We start from the raw sequence: 13314 nt of genomic DNA, 5'->3' as shown, positions 1-13314 counted from the left end.
AACAAGTCCTGTAATACTGGTTAACTTCAAATTACAATAATGTGGCTAATTATGAACAAATTTGATATTTCTTCTGTTTTGAATTTTTCGTTCCTAAAGCTATCAGAATAACTTGTTTTAGTCCAGTTAACTACACAGGTGAAAGCCCGGCCGGTGTTTGTATCGCAAATAACAAACGTTAGGCCTTCTCCATGTTACGAATTTTCACCATTTCTTGATCATTGCATTCATGTTGTTACAAACAATGCAAAAATATACAGTTGTAATTGTGTATAAGTGGAGACAAACGCCCGGACGGTCTACATATCACTACCGGGCTGTACCGGGCTGTGCCGGGCTCTATCGAGCTGTAATTAATATCACCGCTCTATACACTTCCTGTTTTGGAGTGTAAACAAGTGTCCTGTCGATAGAAGTCCAGTCTATCCTTTCCGTGTCGATATTGCAAGTTCACAAGGTGAGTGTAAGGAACTAAGGTGGTTGTGTTGCGTACACATCTGTGAATTACACAAAACATGTTTGGTTATATCTGTATATTACAGATTTATATGTACTACACTGTCGACAAACCTTCGCTGTACTAGATATATACAAACCGAAAGTTGGTATAACTTCTGTAATGTATAACATGTTTAAACGCGACTATATCTTTGTGTTGGTAGTGTTGGTAGGTTAATATCGTGAAGTACATGTACAGCATGCTGTGATTGTCAATCGTGATCCGCCCCTTCCAATTATCCCCGGGTACAATCGGTCAGACGATTTACAGGGACAGGCAGAAACGGACAGAAAAATATATATATTAGATAATACAATCAAGCCATTTTTCAGGCGATTAGTACAGATAATTGCCTCCTCTTGATCAGTGCTACTTTTAACGGACTTCATCACTAAGAATCAAATTTAAATCAATAAGTTAGTGTTATGCTGATTGAAATTTGTCATGGTCATTTAAATCACACACATGGACGTGTGTGCCGATACATGTAAATGTATATATATAATTCATCGACATACTAGATTGTCAGAGACAATCGACAGGAAATCCTAACTGTATCGTTGTAATGATAGACCATAGGAGAAGTCGGGCGGAGACATTGATTAAAGGGGAAGGGGGGGGGGGGGTTAGAGGGGGTTCCTTCGCATGGAATTTTTTCATATCATGTAATAAATGTGTAACGAAACGTACAAACAACAACATGATCATCTTAATTTACAAATCTGTTTCTTTCTAAGTCGGGAGGGGAAATAGTACCACGATGTCGGGTAGGGAAATAGTACCACGATGGCGGGGAGTGAAATAGTACCACGATGTCGGGTGGTGAAATAGTACCACGATGTCGGGTAGTGAAATAGTACCACGATGTCGGGTGTTTAAATAGTACCACGACATTACATGAACAATACCTAAACATATGCTGCTTTGCAAAAAAAATATGCACGATCCTCTAAAGAAAGCCTAGTCCCCAAACAAAAAACGTAACTTGTCCTCACATAACAAAGTGACCCGATCTACAAACGATATTGTCCGGTCCTCCCACAAAATAGTATACACCCTTCCACGAATAAAGTGTCCCGCGCATAAATTAGTGTCTTGTCCTCACAGACAAAATTGTGTCTACTTTCCCCATAGAAAGTGTCCTATTCCGTCAAAAAGTATTTGTATTGCTATATTTATATTCTGGTATTATAAAACAAAAGAAAAAAATATCAATTACATTTACAGCTTCACAACACACAACAGAGCACACATCATTTTAAAATAAAAATCTAAGAATAACACCCCATTCCCCTTCCCGTGGGGACCCTCTCTCTATCCACTAAATTAGTACACACTAGTAGGATTTATCTATTGATGTTAACGGAGGTCGTCTTTTCAGAGTAGGTCATAGACAGGGTTCAAAGTTCAAAGTTAAAACATGTATCATGCATAGGCAATTTTCGTCTCTAAATTTAATAAACAAGTGTGCACTGTAAAAATGTTTAGCTGAAATCTCACAATGCACAAAACTGTAATGTTATTTCTTGAATATATTTTCGAACTACGACAGTGTTAATGACCTTAGGAAACAGAAAGAATATTTTATTTTAAAAACTCATTATATGACGGAAATGGGAGATTCAAAAGCGTTAATCATATAAAAGTAGAAAGGATTTGTTTAGCTCACTTGCCCGAAGGGCTCAGCGTCCGGCGTCAATCTGTCAACTTTTTAGCTCACCTGGTCCAAAGGACCGGTGAGCTTATGCCATGGCGCGGCGTCCGTCGTCCGTTTACTTTTCCTAACAATCGCTACTTGTTATGAACGACTAAGCAGATTTTGATCAAATTTGGTCAGAAGCATCCTTGGGGAAAAAGAAACAATGTTTGTATAAACCGTGGGTCTGGCCCTCATGGGGGCTGAGGGACGGGGTCCAATAGGGGAAATATAGGGGAAATATTACAAATTTTTTAAAATCCTTCTTCTTCTGTAGGAATGATAGGATTTGTTGTATATTTGGGCAGAAGCATATTTGGGAGAAGGGAAACAAATTTTATATAAATTGTGGGTTTGGCCCCCTTGGAGTTGAAGGGCGGGGCCCAATAGACGAAATATAGCAAATTCTTTAAAATCCTTCTTTTTCTGTAGGAATGAAAGGATGTGTTCCATATTTGGTCTGATGCATCCTTGTGTGAAGGGGAACCAATTTTGTATAACCCGTGTGTCTGGTCCCCCAGGGGCACGAGAGTCGGGGCCCAATAGGGGAAATAAAGCAAATACTTTATAATCCTTCTTCTTCTGTAGGAATAAAAGTATTTGTTCCATATTTGGTCTGAAGCATTTTTGGCGGAAGGGATACCAATTTTGTATAAACTGTGGGTCTGGTCTCCCAGGGGCCTGAGGGCTGGGTCCAATAGGGAAAATATAACAAGTTCTTTAATATTATCCTTCTTTCTTCTACTATAGGAGAGTATGTTGTACAGATTTAGCCTGATGGATTCTTTGTGTAATTTTGTATAAATGGTGGGGATAGCCTTCTTAGGGCCTTGGGTTGGGGCACAATAGGGGATTTTTTTCTTTTTTCTCCAAAATTTTCTTTTAATATAGGAATAACAAGTTTTGTCCATATGTGGTCTGAAGCATCCTTGATGAAGGGGTACTCTTGTTTGGTGAATTTTTGGGGTAAAAAACTTTAATTTTGAGAAATTAATATAATATCTTTATTGCTTCTCCGATTAAGGTACAAATCAGTTGAGTCAAATTGGAACATTTTCTCACTTTTCAAGAAGAGTGATTTTTGGGGGTAAAAATGTCATATTTAGGCGCATTTTAAGAATTAGTGATTAGGTGAATCAATATTTAAACATGTCTATAATATATAGAGGGTACATCCATACTATCACTTTATTACAATGGATGTTTATTGGGCTGTTTGGGTAAAAATCCAAAATTCAGTCTGCTGAAAACTTACTATTCTGACAAAGCAGCACAGCGGAAACACATAATTATGATTAATTCTTGTTTCTTCTTTTTTATCTTCTTTTTTCCCCAAAAAGCTTCGTTCTAACTAAATTTCTTGTTATCAATGTTAAGTGTTGTCATCCTGAAATAAAATCGTGCTTATTGATTAGCATTTTTAGTAGGGCTGTAACGATACACCTATGCCACGATACGATACGTATCACGATATCTACCCACGATACGATACATTTTGATACGATACAGGATGCCGAAATGTTATGCTTCCTCTTCAAATGCGTCGCCATGTTTGATGTGTTCCCTGACTTGTAACTTAAATCTACGAAACATATGCGGAAAGTGGATAGGTATTTTCCATCGGGGACATTTAGCCGGAATCCAAAATGCTGCCAAAAAGGCGAGCGAAAGGATGCGGGAGGGTTTTTTAATTGAATTCTTTTTAACTAAATCTAGTTTCGAGCATCCTTGGGCCAATGTGACTCACCTTTGTATCAATGGTGGGTTTGACCTCCCTGAGGGCAGAGGAGTGGGGCCCAAAAGGAGAAATAGATGTAAAACTTTTTAAATCTTTCTTCTATCGTAGGGATAAAGGTATTTTATCTTAATTTAGTCTGAAGCATCCTTCGGCCAAGGGGACTCGCATAGGGATAAATGTATTTTATCCTAACTAAGTCTAAAGCATCCTTGGCCCAAGAACACTCAATTTTGTAAAACAAAATCTGGCTATGGCCTCCCTGGGGGCAAAGAAGTGGCCCAAATAATAGAAATAGATATAAACATTCTTCTAGCGTAGGGATAAATGTATTTTATCCTAACTTAGTCTGAAGCATCGTTGGGCCAAGGGGACTCAATTTTGTATAAACGGTGGTTGTGGCCTCCCTTGTGGCAGAGGAGTGGGGCCCAATAGCAGAAATAGGGGTAAAACTCTTAAAACCATTCTTCTAACATAGGGCTAAATGTATTTTTTCCTCAATTAGTCTGAAGAATCCTTGTGCCAAGGGGTTCAATTTTGTATACACGGTGGATGTGCCCCCCTGATTGCAGAGGGGTTGGGCCGAAAAAAGGGAAAATAGGGGTAAAACGTCTAATCTCCTTCTTCTAGCGTAGGCATAAAGGTTTTTTTTTTTAATTTGGTCAGGAACATGCTTAGAACCAAGGGGACTCGATTTTGTATAAACAAGTTGTCTAGTTGTGCCTGTTACTATATGGTGTATTCATTAAAACAAGATGGCCACCAGGCCACCATCTTGAATTATTACATTTGAAGTTTGTTCTCGCTATATTTCCAGAAATACTGGATGGACCTTTCTGAAATTTGTACATACAGTACCTACCATGGAGTGTTAAATATTGACCTCAAATCAGGTATTTTAAACATATCCTGGTGAGCGATATACAGACACTCTAGGTCTCTTGTTTGAGACTCAAAACTTACATGAAAATAAAACTATAAATTAAATGTGTGTAGGTCTAACAACTAATGTTTTAATATAAGATTTAAACCTATAGGGTGCTGTACAATGATCCAGCTATAAGTATGTGAACTGTTTTATAGTATATTTGTGTGAAATCCTTAAAACTATTATCGTACATCTTTCCTTTTCAGGCCGGTATTAATCTGCCCTAGCTATTACTATGGCTGAAGGCGGCCCTCCTCCAGAACTGGACGTACACTTACTGGAGTGTCCAATATGTCTGGAGCGACTTCGACAACCCAAATCCTTAACCTGCCTCCACTGCTTCTGTCAGGAATGCCTCGGGACCTACATCACCATGGAGCTGTCTGGAAAAATGGCGTCGGCAACATCGTTCCCTTGTCCTGTCTGTAGGAGAATGGCCCAGCCCGCCAATCAAACGGAGCCTAAGGACAAATGGGCAGAACAGTTCCCGACTAATGCTGTGATCCAGGACCTTATCAAGCTTAAGGAACATTCGTCTGAACCACTGTACTGCAAACCCTGTCAGACAAGAGGTGACCTGACAAATCCAGCGAAATTCTGGTGTAAGACGATGGACGTGAAATTCTGTGAGAAATGTAAGGCAACATACCATGATGTTTTACATACTGAATGTGATGTCTTGGATATTACCGGGTACGATGCAAGACGAACAAAAAAGGAAATGTCAGTCCCTGAATGTGACCAACATGACGAGAAATTGATTTGGTATTGTGAAGATCACAAACGTCTCGGATGCAACATATGCATGATTAAATACCACAGGCGTTGTGATGAGGTGACAACGGCGATGGAATATTTACAGAAGATAAAAGCCGGTTCACAACTAGAAGAGATGGAGATGGCACTGAAGAAAGGAGCACAGGCTATGACGTCATTGGTAAAGGGTTTTGACGAGCAGATCCAAACCATGGTCCAAAATCAGGAAATCGCGCTGCAAAGCATCAAAGATCTGCGCCAAAGTGTCGAAGAGCAGCTGAACAAACTTCAGAAAGACGTCACTGATAAATTAATTACATTGTTTAAAGAGGAGAAGGGGAATTTGGAGGCTTCGTCACGACAGTGTGAACGTCTGATGAACAGTATGGTTAATACCATGAAGTCGTCCGTTACCGCCGCAGAGGAAAACGACACTATTGAGGCGATAGTTTTGTATCAGAGAGGACAGGCAGAAGTGGAGTCGTGTAAGGCCCTGGTCAAGGAAATAAGCAAGTCCTTCACCTCCATTAGCATTAACCATCGTATTGTTCCCAGACTGGTAACCCTTGGCGATGAAGCGATGGGGAAGATCGTAATCGATAGACAACGCCGATGTTTTCCTGTTGATCTTGAATACCTGTGCGTACCTTTGTCAGAGCGTCATGTGAAAGAAATAGGGAAGTTTAACGTAAAGACTCCGTCTGATAAAGAAAGATGTTGGATAAGTGGAGTTGTGTTCCTTCCACATGAACAGATAATACTTAGTGATTACAACAACAAGAAGCTGAAGCTTTTTACAGACAAAGGACAGTACCTGGACGAGTTGACCATTCGTGGAAATCCCAGTGATCTTTGTCTGGTGAACAACAACACCGTAGCGATCGCTGTCAGTAATCCTGGTGGTGTCCGTGTCGTGAGAGTCGAGGACTCAGAACTCTCCCTGTCGTCCGAGATTATCATGCCCCATGACGCGTGCTGTCTTGGTATATCACGAAGAGACGGGAGGTTTATCGTGGGTACACGTGGAGGAGAGGTATATAGTGTGACACAGGACGGAGCGACTGAGTTGTTACATAAGTATAACATTAACTGTTATTGCCTCACACAATATCCATTAAAGGGAGACACACTCGTCAGTGTCAGTAACAACGCCACGGGGGACGTCGCGGTGTCCAGACTGTCGGCTGACAAACGTCACACGGATGTGATGAAGGTCGATGTCGTGAGGGGTGCTAGGGGAATAGACGTGGACAGGGAGGGTAACATATACGTGTGTGGTATGGAATCACACAACGTCGTACAGATGTCTGGGGACGGGACACACGTCAGGGAACTGCTGACGTCATCAGAGGGAATGGACTCTCCCCGGGCAATAGCTGTTCGTGGTGACACGTTTCTAGTCACCTCTTGTGGTTCTACAAACCACAATAATTTTCTCCGAGTCTTTCAACTCCACTAAACATTGTACAGATAAACACACGGATGGGTTGATCACGTGATGTGTATATATATAGTTATAGTCACATAATCAATACAAACACTGAAGCATTGCAAAGTCACTAGGGTGGTGTACGATTTAATTTTGGAATTGTTTATATTCCGGATATTCAATATTACATGACGTAAATAAGACAGTATAGAGGTGGATGTTTAATCTTAATATATAATATCTATCCTATAATAAGAAACAAATGTCAAAAAATCTCAAATGGATATTATGTTATTCTAAGTTTGAAACTATTCAAACTGAACCATCTGTATCCGGTTGCAATTCTCCCAGATGTGGAACATGCAAACTGATCATTCAGTGTTGTACTTTTATTTTATAAAATGGTTTCAAATTCACTAAACGTGAAAACATAAACTGTATATCTAGAAATGTCAATGATGCTATTGTGATACATGTTCTGAGTTTTGTATTGGTCAAACTGGACGTGAATTACGCCAGAGAATGGCACTACACCGACAACAAACTGTATATGATGATTTAAGATTTTTACATGTTTACAAACATATCACTAATTGTGCTAACAATAAATTCAAAGTTATCCCTATATACCAAATGTATTCTGATATTAAAGAAAGGAAAACCAAAGAATCGGAGTTGATTAAATTATTAAAACCTGGTCTGAATAGTTCATAATAAATGCATTTTTACAAAAAAAGTTCGTGAAAGAGGGATTAATAGAATCTCTCACCCCCTTGGTAGATAGGGGAATCTCAACCCGAGGCGCGAAATTCTTAAGTTGTCAAACAAGGCTTTGTCGAGTGTTTAGCAACAAAAGATTATTTCCCCGAAGGTTGAGATTCCCCAATATCACCATCAAAAGGGTTAATGATTCTTTTTCTCTTAACCTGTTCACCAGTTGTGTATCATTACGTAATGTTAACGTAACAGGCTAAACTCAGGGTTGACGTGACGTTGATGGGTTGTTGACGTGACGTCATACCATTGTTACGTATAGGAGAATTCCCCGTCTCAACCCTATCGTAGACAAGGATTTATCACACCTGTAAAAGTGTGGATAAACCTGTCCAGAGTAAGAGACAAGTTATTTCCCGTACTTTGTGTTGTTTGTGAGTTCATAATATTGATAACATCATCATTTCATGTAAATAAACAGTCTACTGAAGAACCTCATAAGAGGCGAGAAGCTTAGAGACGGTACCACTGGTTTTGAAAAAAATAAAAGAAGACAGATTATCAGGGTCTTTCGCTGCTGTACAGCTCTTCAGGAGAATCCGCCTCCTTGTATTTATATATATATACATTTTGTATATCGACATATAGAAAAAATGAGATCTAACGACCGACTAAAAAACAAACTTCTTTCACCCTTCACAGGGCTCTTCTCATCCAGTGCATAGCAATCGGCGATAAATCATTTAGGTGGGGCAATTATAGTCTAAAATACTTCAAACCAGGAACAAACAACTTATATCAAATAAAATGGAAAACAATGAGGATTTGTTGCTGATGTGCTGAGTGAGTGGTTGTGACGTTTGTATCTGATCTCCAGGTCATGTGGAAGCAGTCTCGTGTGGTAAACATGGGAAACTTGGCGACCAAGGGAGATAACCAAGTATTTGGACAAACATTATTTTGGTCCGGGGGTCAGATTTCTCTCTATATATGTATATGAGAATGCTCTTCCTAACAGCTACATTGAACCTAAGTTCAGATGTCAAAACAATTATTTATAGAGAGCAATCATACAATAATAAGATCTTGCATGTTTTTAGTATGCATATCCTGTTTGTAATTTCCTGTATGGGTTTTTTCTGAACTCGAGTTTTCTTCCAGAGATGTGAGGATGGGAATTTCAGTCGGTGAATTAAGGTTTACCATATGTAATAAAATCGGGAAACATCAATCAACATCGGGACACTTCGTAATCTGAGAATTCCCCCTAATCGTGACGTCATTTTCGGTATAAGTTGCCGCCCGTTGGGAAACCCCGATTATAAGCAAATGGCGACTGTTCGTTTCTCGCGCGGCAGTTTTAGGAAAATATCGTCAAAATTATACACTGTCAAGGGATTTAAAGTGTTTGAAATTATTATTACAGCGGTGGAAATGTGTGTTAAAGGCAAAGGAATTTGTGAAAATAGAGATTATCCTCTCTTTAACAACCTGAAGCTAGGTAGACATGCAGAACGTTTTGGGCGAATAGATCGTTGTCAGGTCGTTTCATCCTAAATCCCGTTCGTCCTGGGTCGTTCCGCACTAAGTTGTTTCGCCTTAAAAATGTGCTTAGGTTGAAATATTTTGTCCTGTTTAGTTATGCATGGTTAATTTAATATAATTTGAAGTGTTTCTATGTCTCCCCTTTTTTTTGCAATAAAACTTGTACGTGTTTTAAGAAAATCGACAAAACACACGCGGGCTACAATATCATTATTTTTCGAAATGTACATAGTAAGAGATTGATGTATTCATATTTTTGTATTGTCAGATGATGTGTCAATGCAAACATTGAGCTTTGAGCACATTACTTTTAATATTATGTGATGTCAAGACAACTTACTGTGACACTTCAACTGTCGAAAATGGACAAAATTAGTCAAACCTGAGGGGGGGGGGGGGGGGGGGGGGGGGGGGGTCGAAGCTATACATTTTTTTTTTGCAACATTCAGACGGTAAATTTTGATTTATTACGTTTTTTGCATTGCAAAGAGATTTTACAAGAAAATAAATAAATTTGGTTTTCCACCTACATGTATCACCATCTGATATAATTTGTTGTAAAAAAAAGTTCCAACATTTATCATGAAAAATAGCGTAGAACATTTTGAATTTCACGGCATTATTGAATATAAATAAATGCAATTTTTATTATTTTTTTTGTTTTTCTGGAAAGAGTTATTTTTTCATATTTCTAATCTACAATGTTTGGCCAATTTGTCGGTATATAAAAGTAAATCGTTTGCAAAAAAGTGAATAAAATCATAACTGTCTGCATATAAAAAAGTTTTTGTCATTTTATTGAACTTTTATTGAACCCAATGGGATGTACTTATAAAATGCATCAAAATTGGAAAAATATGCGGAAAAAGTTCATCACAATTTGGGAAATACTTCACAATCGTGTGTGAAAAAATAAAAACATATATTTTTTTACTTCCAAAAAAAGTGTATATTATACATGGAATACCTTAACGATGAGAATGGATCTGACTACAGTCTCCCTTTCTTGTTTATCCTATGGATAGTTGTGTTAGTTTGATCTGACTACAGTCTCCCTTTCTTGTTTATTCTATGGATAGTTGTGTAAGTTTGATCTGACTACAGTCTCCCTTTCTTGTTTATCCTATGGATAGTTGTGTTAGTTTGATCTGACTACAGTCTCCCTTTCTTGTTTATCCTATGGATAGTTGTGTTAGTTTGATCTGACTACAGTCTCCCTTTCTTGTTTATCCTATGGATAGTTGTGTTAGTTTGATCTGACTACAGTCTCCCTTTCTTGTTTATCCTATGGATAGTTGTGTTAGTTTGATCTGACTACAGTCTCCCTTTCTTGTTTATCCTATGGATAGTTGTGTTAGTTTGATCTGACTACAGTCTCCCTTTCTTGTTTATCCTATGGATAGTTGTGTTAGTTTGATCTGACTACAGTCTCCCTTTCTTGTTTATCCTATGGATAGTTGTGTTAGTTTGATCTGACTACAGTCTCCCTTTCTTGTTTATCCTATGGATAGTTGTGTTAGTTTGATCTGACTACAGTCTCCCTTTCTTGTTTATCCTATGGATAGTTGTGTTAGTTTGATCTGACTACAGTCTCCCTTTCTTGTTTATCCTATGGATAGTTGTGTTAGTTTGATCTGACTACAGTCTCCCTTTCTTGTTTATCCTATGGATAGTTGTGTTAGTTTGATCTGACTACAGTCTCCCTTTCTTGTTTATCCTATGGATAGTTGTGTTAGTTTGATCTGACTACAGTCTCCCTTTCTTGTTTATCCTATGGATAGTTGTGTTAGTTTGATCTGACTACAGTCTCCCTTTCTTGTTTATCCTATGGATAGTTGTGTTAGTTTGATCTGACTACAGTCTCCCTTTCTTGTTTATCCTATGGATAGTTGTGTTAGTTTGATCTGACTACAGTCTCCCTTTCTTGTTTATCCTATGGATAGTTGTGTTAGTTTGATCTGACTACAGTCTCCCTTTCTTGTTTATCCTATGGATAGTTGTGTTAGTTTGATCTGACTACAGTCTCCCTTTCTTGTTTATCCTATGGATAGTTGTGTTAGTTTGATCTGACTACAGTCTCCCTTTCTTGTTTATCCTATGGATAGTTGTGTTAGTTTGATCTGACTACAGTCTCCCTTTCTTGTTTATCCTATGGATAGTTGTGTTAGTTTGATCTGACTACAGTCTCCCTTTCTTGTTTATCCTATGGATAGTTGTGTTAGTTTGATCTGACTACAGTCTCCCTTTCTTGTTTATCCTATGGATAGTTGTGTTAGTTTGATCTGACTACAGTCTCCCTTTCTTGTTTATCCTATGGATAGTTGTGTTAGTTTGATCTGACTACAGTCTCCCTTTCTTGTTTATCCTATGGATAGTTGTGTTAGTTTGATCTGACTACAGTCTCCCTTTCTTGTTTATCCTATGGATAGTTGTGTTAGTTTGATCTGACTACAGTCTCCCTTTCTTGTTTATCCTATGGATAGTTGTGTTAGTTTGATCTGACTACAGTCTCCCTTTCTTGTTTATCCTATGGATAGTTGTGTTAGTTTGATCTGACTACAGTCTCCCTTTCTTGTTTATCCTATGGATAGTTGTGTTAGTTTGATCTGACTACAGTCTCCCTTTCTTGTTTATCCTATGGATAGTTGTGTTAGTTTGATCTGACTACAGTCTCCCTTTCTTGTTTATCCTATGGATAGTTGTGTTAGTTTGATCTGACTACAGTCTCCCTTTCTTGTTTATCCTATGGATAGTTGTGTTAGTTTGATCTGACTACAGTCTCCCTTTCTTGTTTATCCTATGGATAGTTGTGTTAGTTTGATCTGACTACAGTCTCCCTTTCTTGTTTATCCTAGGGATAGTTGTGTTAGTTTGATCTGACTACAGTATCCCTTTCTTGTTTATCCTAGGGATAGTTGTGTTAGTTTGATCTGACTACAGTCTCCCTTGTTTATCCTGGGATAGTTGTGTTAGTTTGATCTGACCACAGTCTCCCTTGTTTATCCTATGGAATAGTTGTGTTAGTTTGACTGAGGATGCAATGGTGACTGTGCCCCGGATGTATGACAGGATTATTCTTATTGGTTGGTTGTTAACACCTATATCAGTGTGATAGTGACCACTAGGTGGGGCTATTTTGCCTTGGTCAGCAAACAGCCTTATCTTCTTTGTCAGAACAAACACATCGTTAGGTTGGTAAAAGTGTCTGCTGTAGGTGAGCATCTCAATTATCAACAAAGTGCTGCCGTTATCATAAACATATGTAAAACCACCGTCTGTCTCACACGATACGAGTGTATTGTGAGATGATGCAACCTCGTTTTGTTTTGTTTCGGGGTCGGGGGGGGGGGGGGGGGGTGCAGCACAGCCGGTTAGTACTGGCATAGTTTGTAAAATGTCCCAAGACTTCTCACAGGGTGTATTTGAATGAATTGTTTTGTTGAACATATGTTACCTGGCTGCTGGTGTGAAGGCGTCATGCTTAGTATTATGCATGACGTGTCCATTGTTATATACTATATATTTTATATTGAAACAAGTATTTCCCTGTGTGTATACCCTCGTGTATCCTTTAGTAGGTACGTAACATACTCTATCTTCCAGTTAATTCAGGATGTGAAATCCCGTAACATATACTGAGAATTGTTCACCAAAACCTTACAGTGGGTGAAATTTATGTTGTCTTAATATCTTCTTCGTAAATTAAAAGGACTACGGTATTAGCTATTCAATGTACTTGACGAGTAATTGATTCTGTCTGACCTGGTGTTGTACACACAACTAGAAAAAAAAATATGTATCTTTCTTTTCAAGAATCATCGATAGATTTGTTTTGTGTTGAAGCCAAACGCTAGGTTTGGTTGTCTGGGTAATAACGTACCGTTGAACATGTAACAGGGCTAACTTGTTGTTGCCGCGACAATAGCTGGTTGTCGCTAGAACAGTAACTGATTGTCGCTAGGACTGAAACTTGTTGCAAGAACAGTTACTGGTTGTCTTCAGAACAGTTACT

The 13314-nt window shown here is 38.6% G+C and overlaps 1 protein-coding gene across 1 annotated transcript; it reads left to right on the top strand.

Annotated features, from left to right (window-relative positions):
- Nucleotides 1-369: 369 nt before the first annotated feature.
- LOC110465953 (tripartite motif-containing protein 2-like) lies at nt 370-7756 on the top strand. Its single transcript, XM_021522168.1, has 2 exons — nt 370-457; nt 5065-7756. The coding sequence occupies exon 2, from the start codon at nt 5094-5096 to the stop codon at nt 7071-7073; it is 1980 nt and encodes a 659-aa protein (XP_021377843.1). The 5' UTR covers nt 370-457; nt 5065-5093; the 3' UTR covers nt 7074-7756.
- Nucleotides 7757-13314: the final 5558 nt, after the last annotated feature.

This window comes from Mizuhopecten yessoensis, unplaced genomic scaffold, assembly GCF_002113885.1.
Source record: "Mizuhopecten yessoensis strain PY_sf001 unplaced genomic scaffold, ASM211388v2 scaffold11109, whole genome shotgun sequence".
Taxonomy (NCBI): Eukaryota; Metazoa; Mollusca; class Bivalvia; order Pectinida; family Pectinidae; genus Mizuhopecten; species Mizuhopecten yessoensis.
This window is presented reverse-complemented; position numbering and strand designations above follow the sequence as displayed.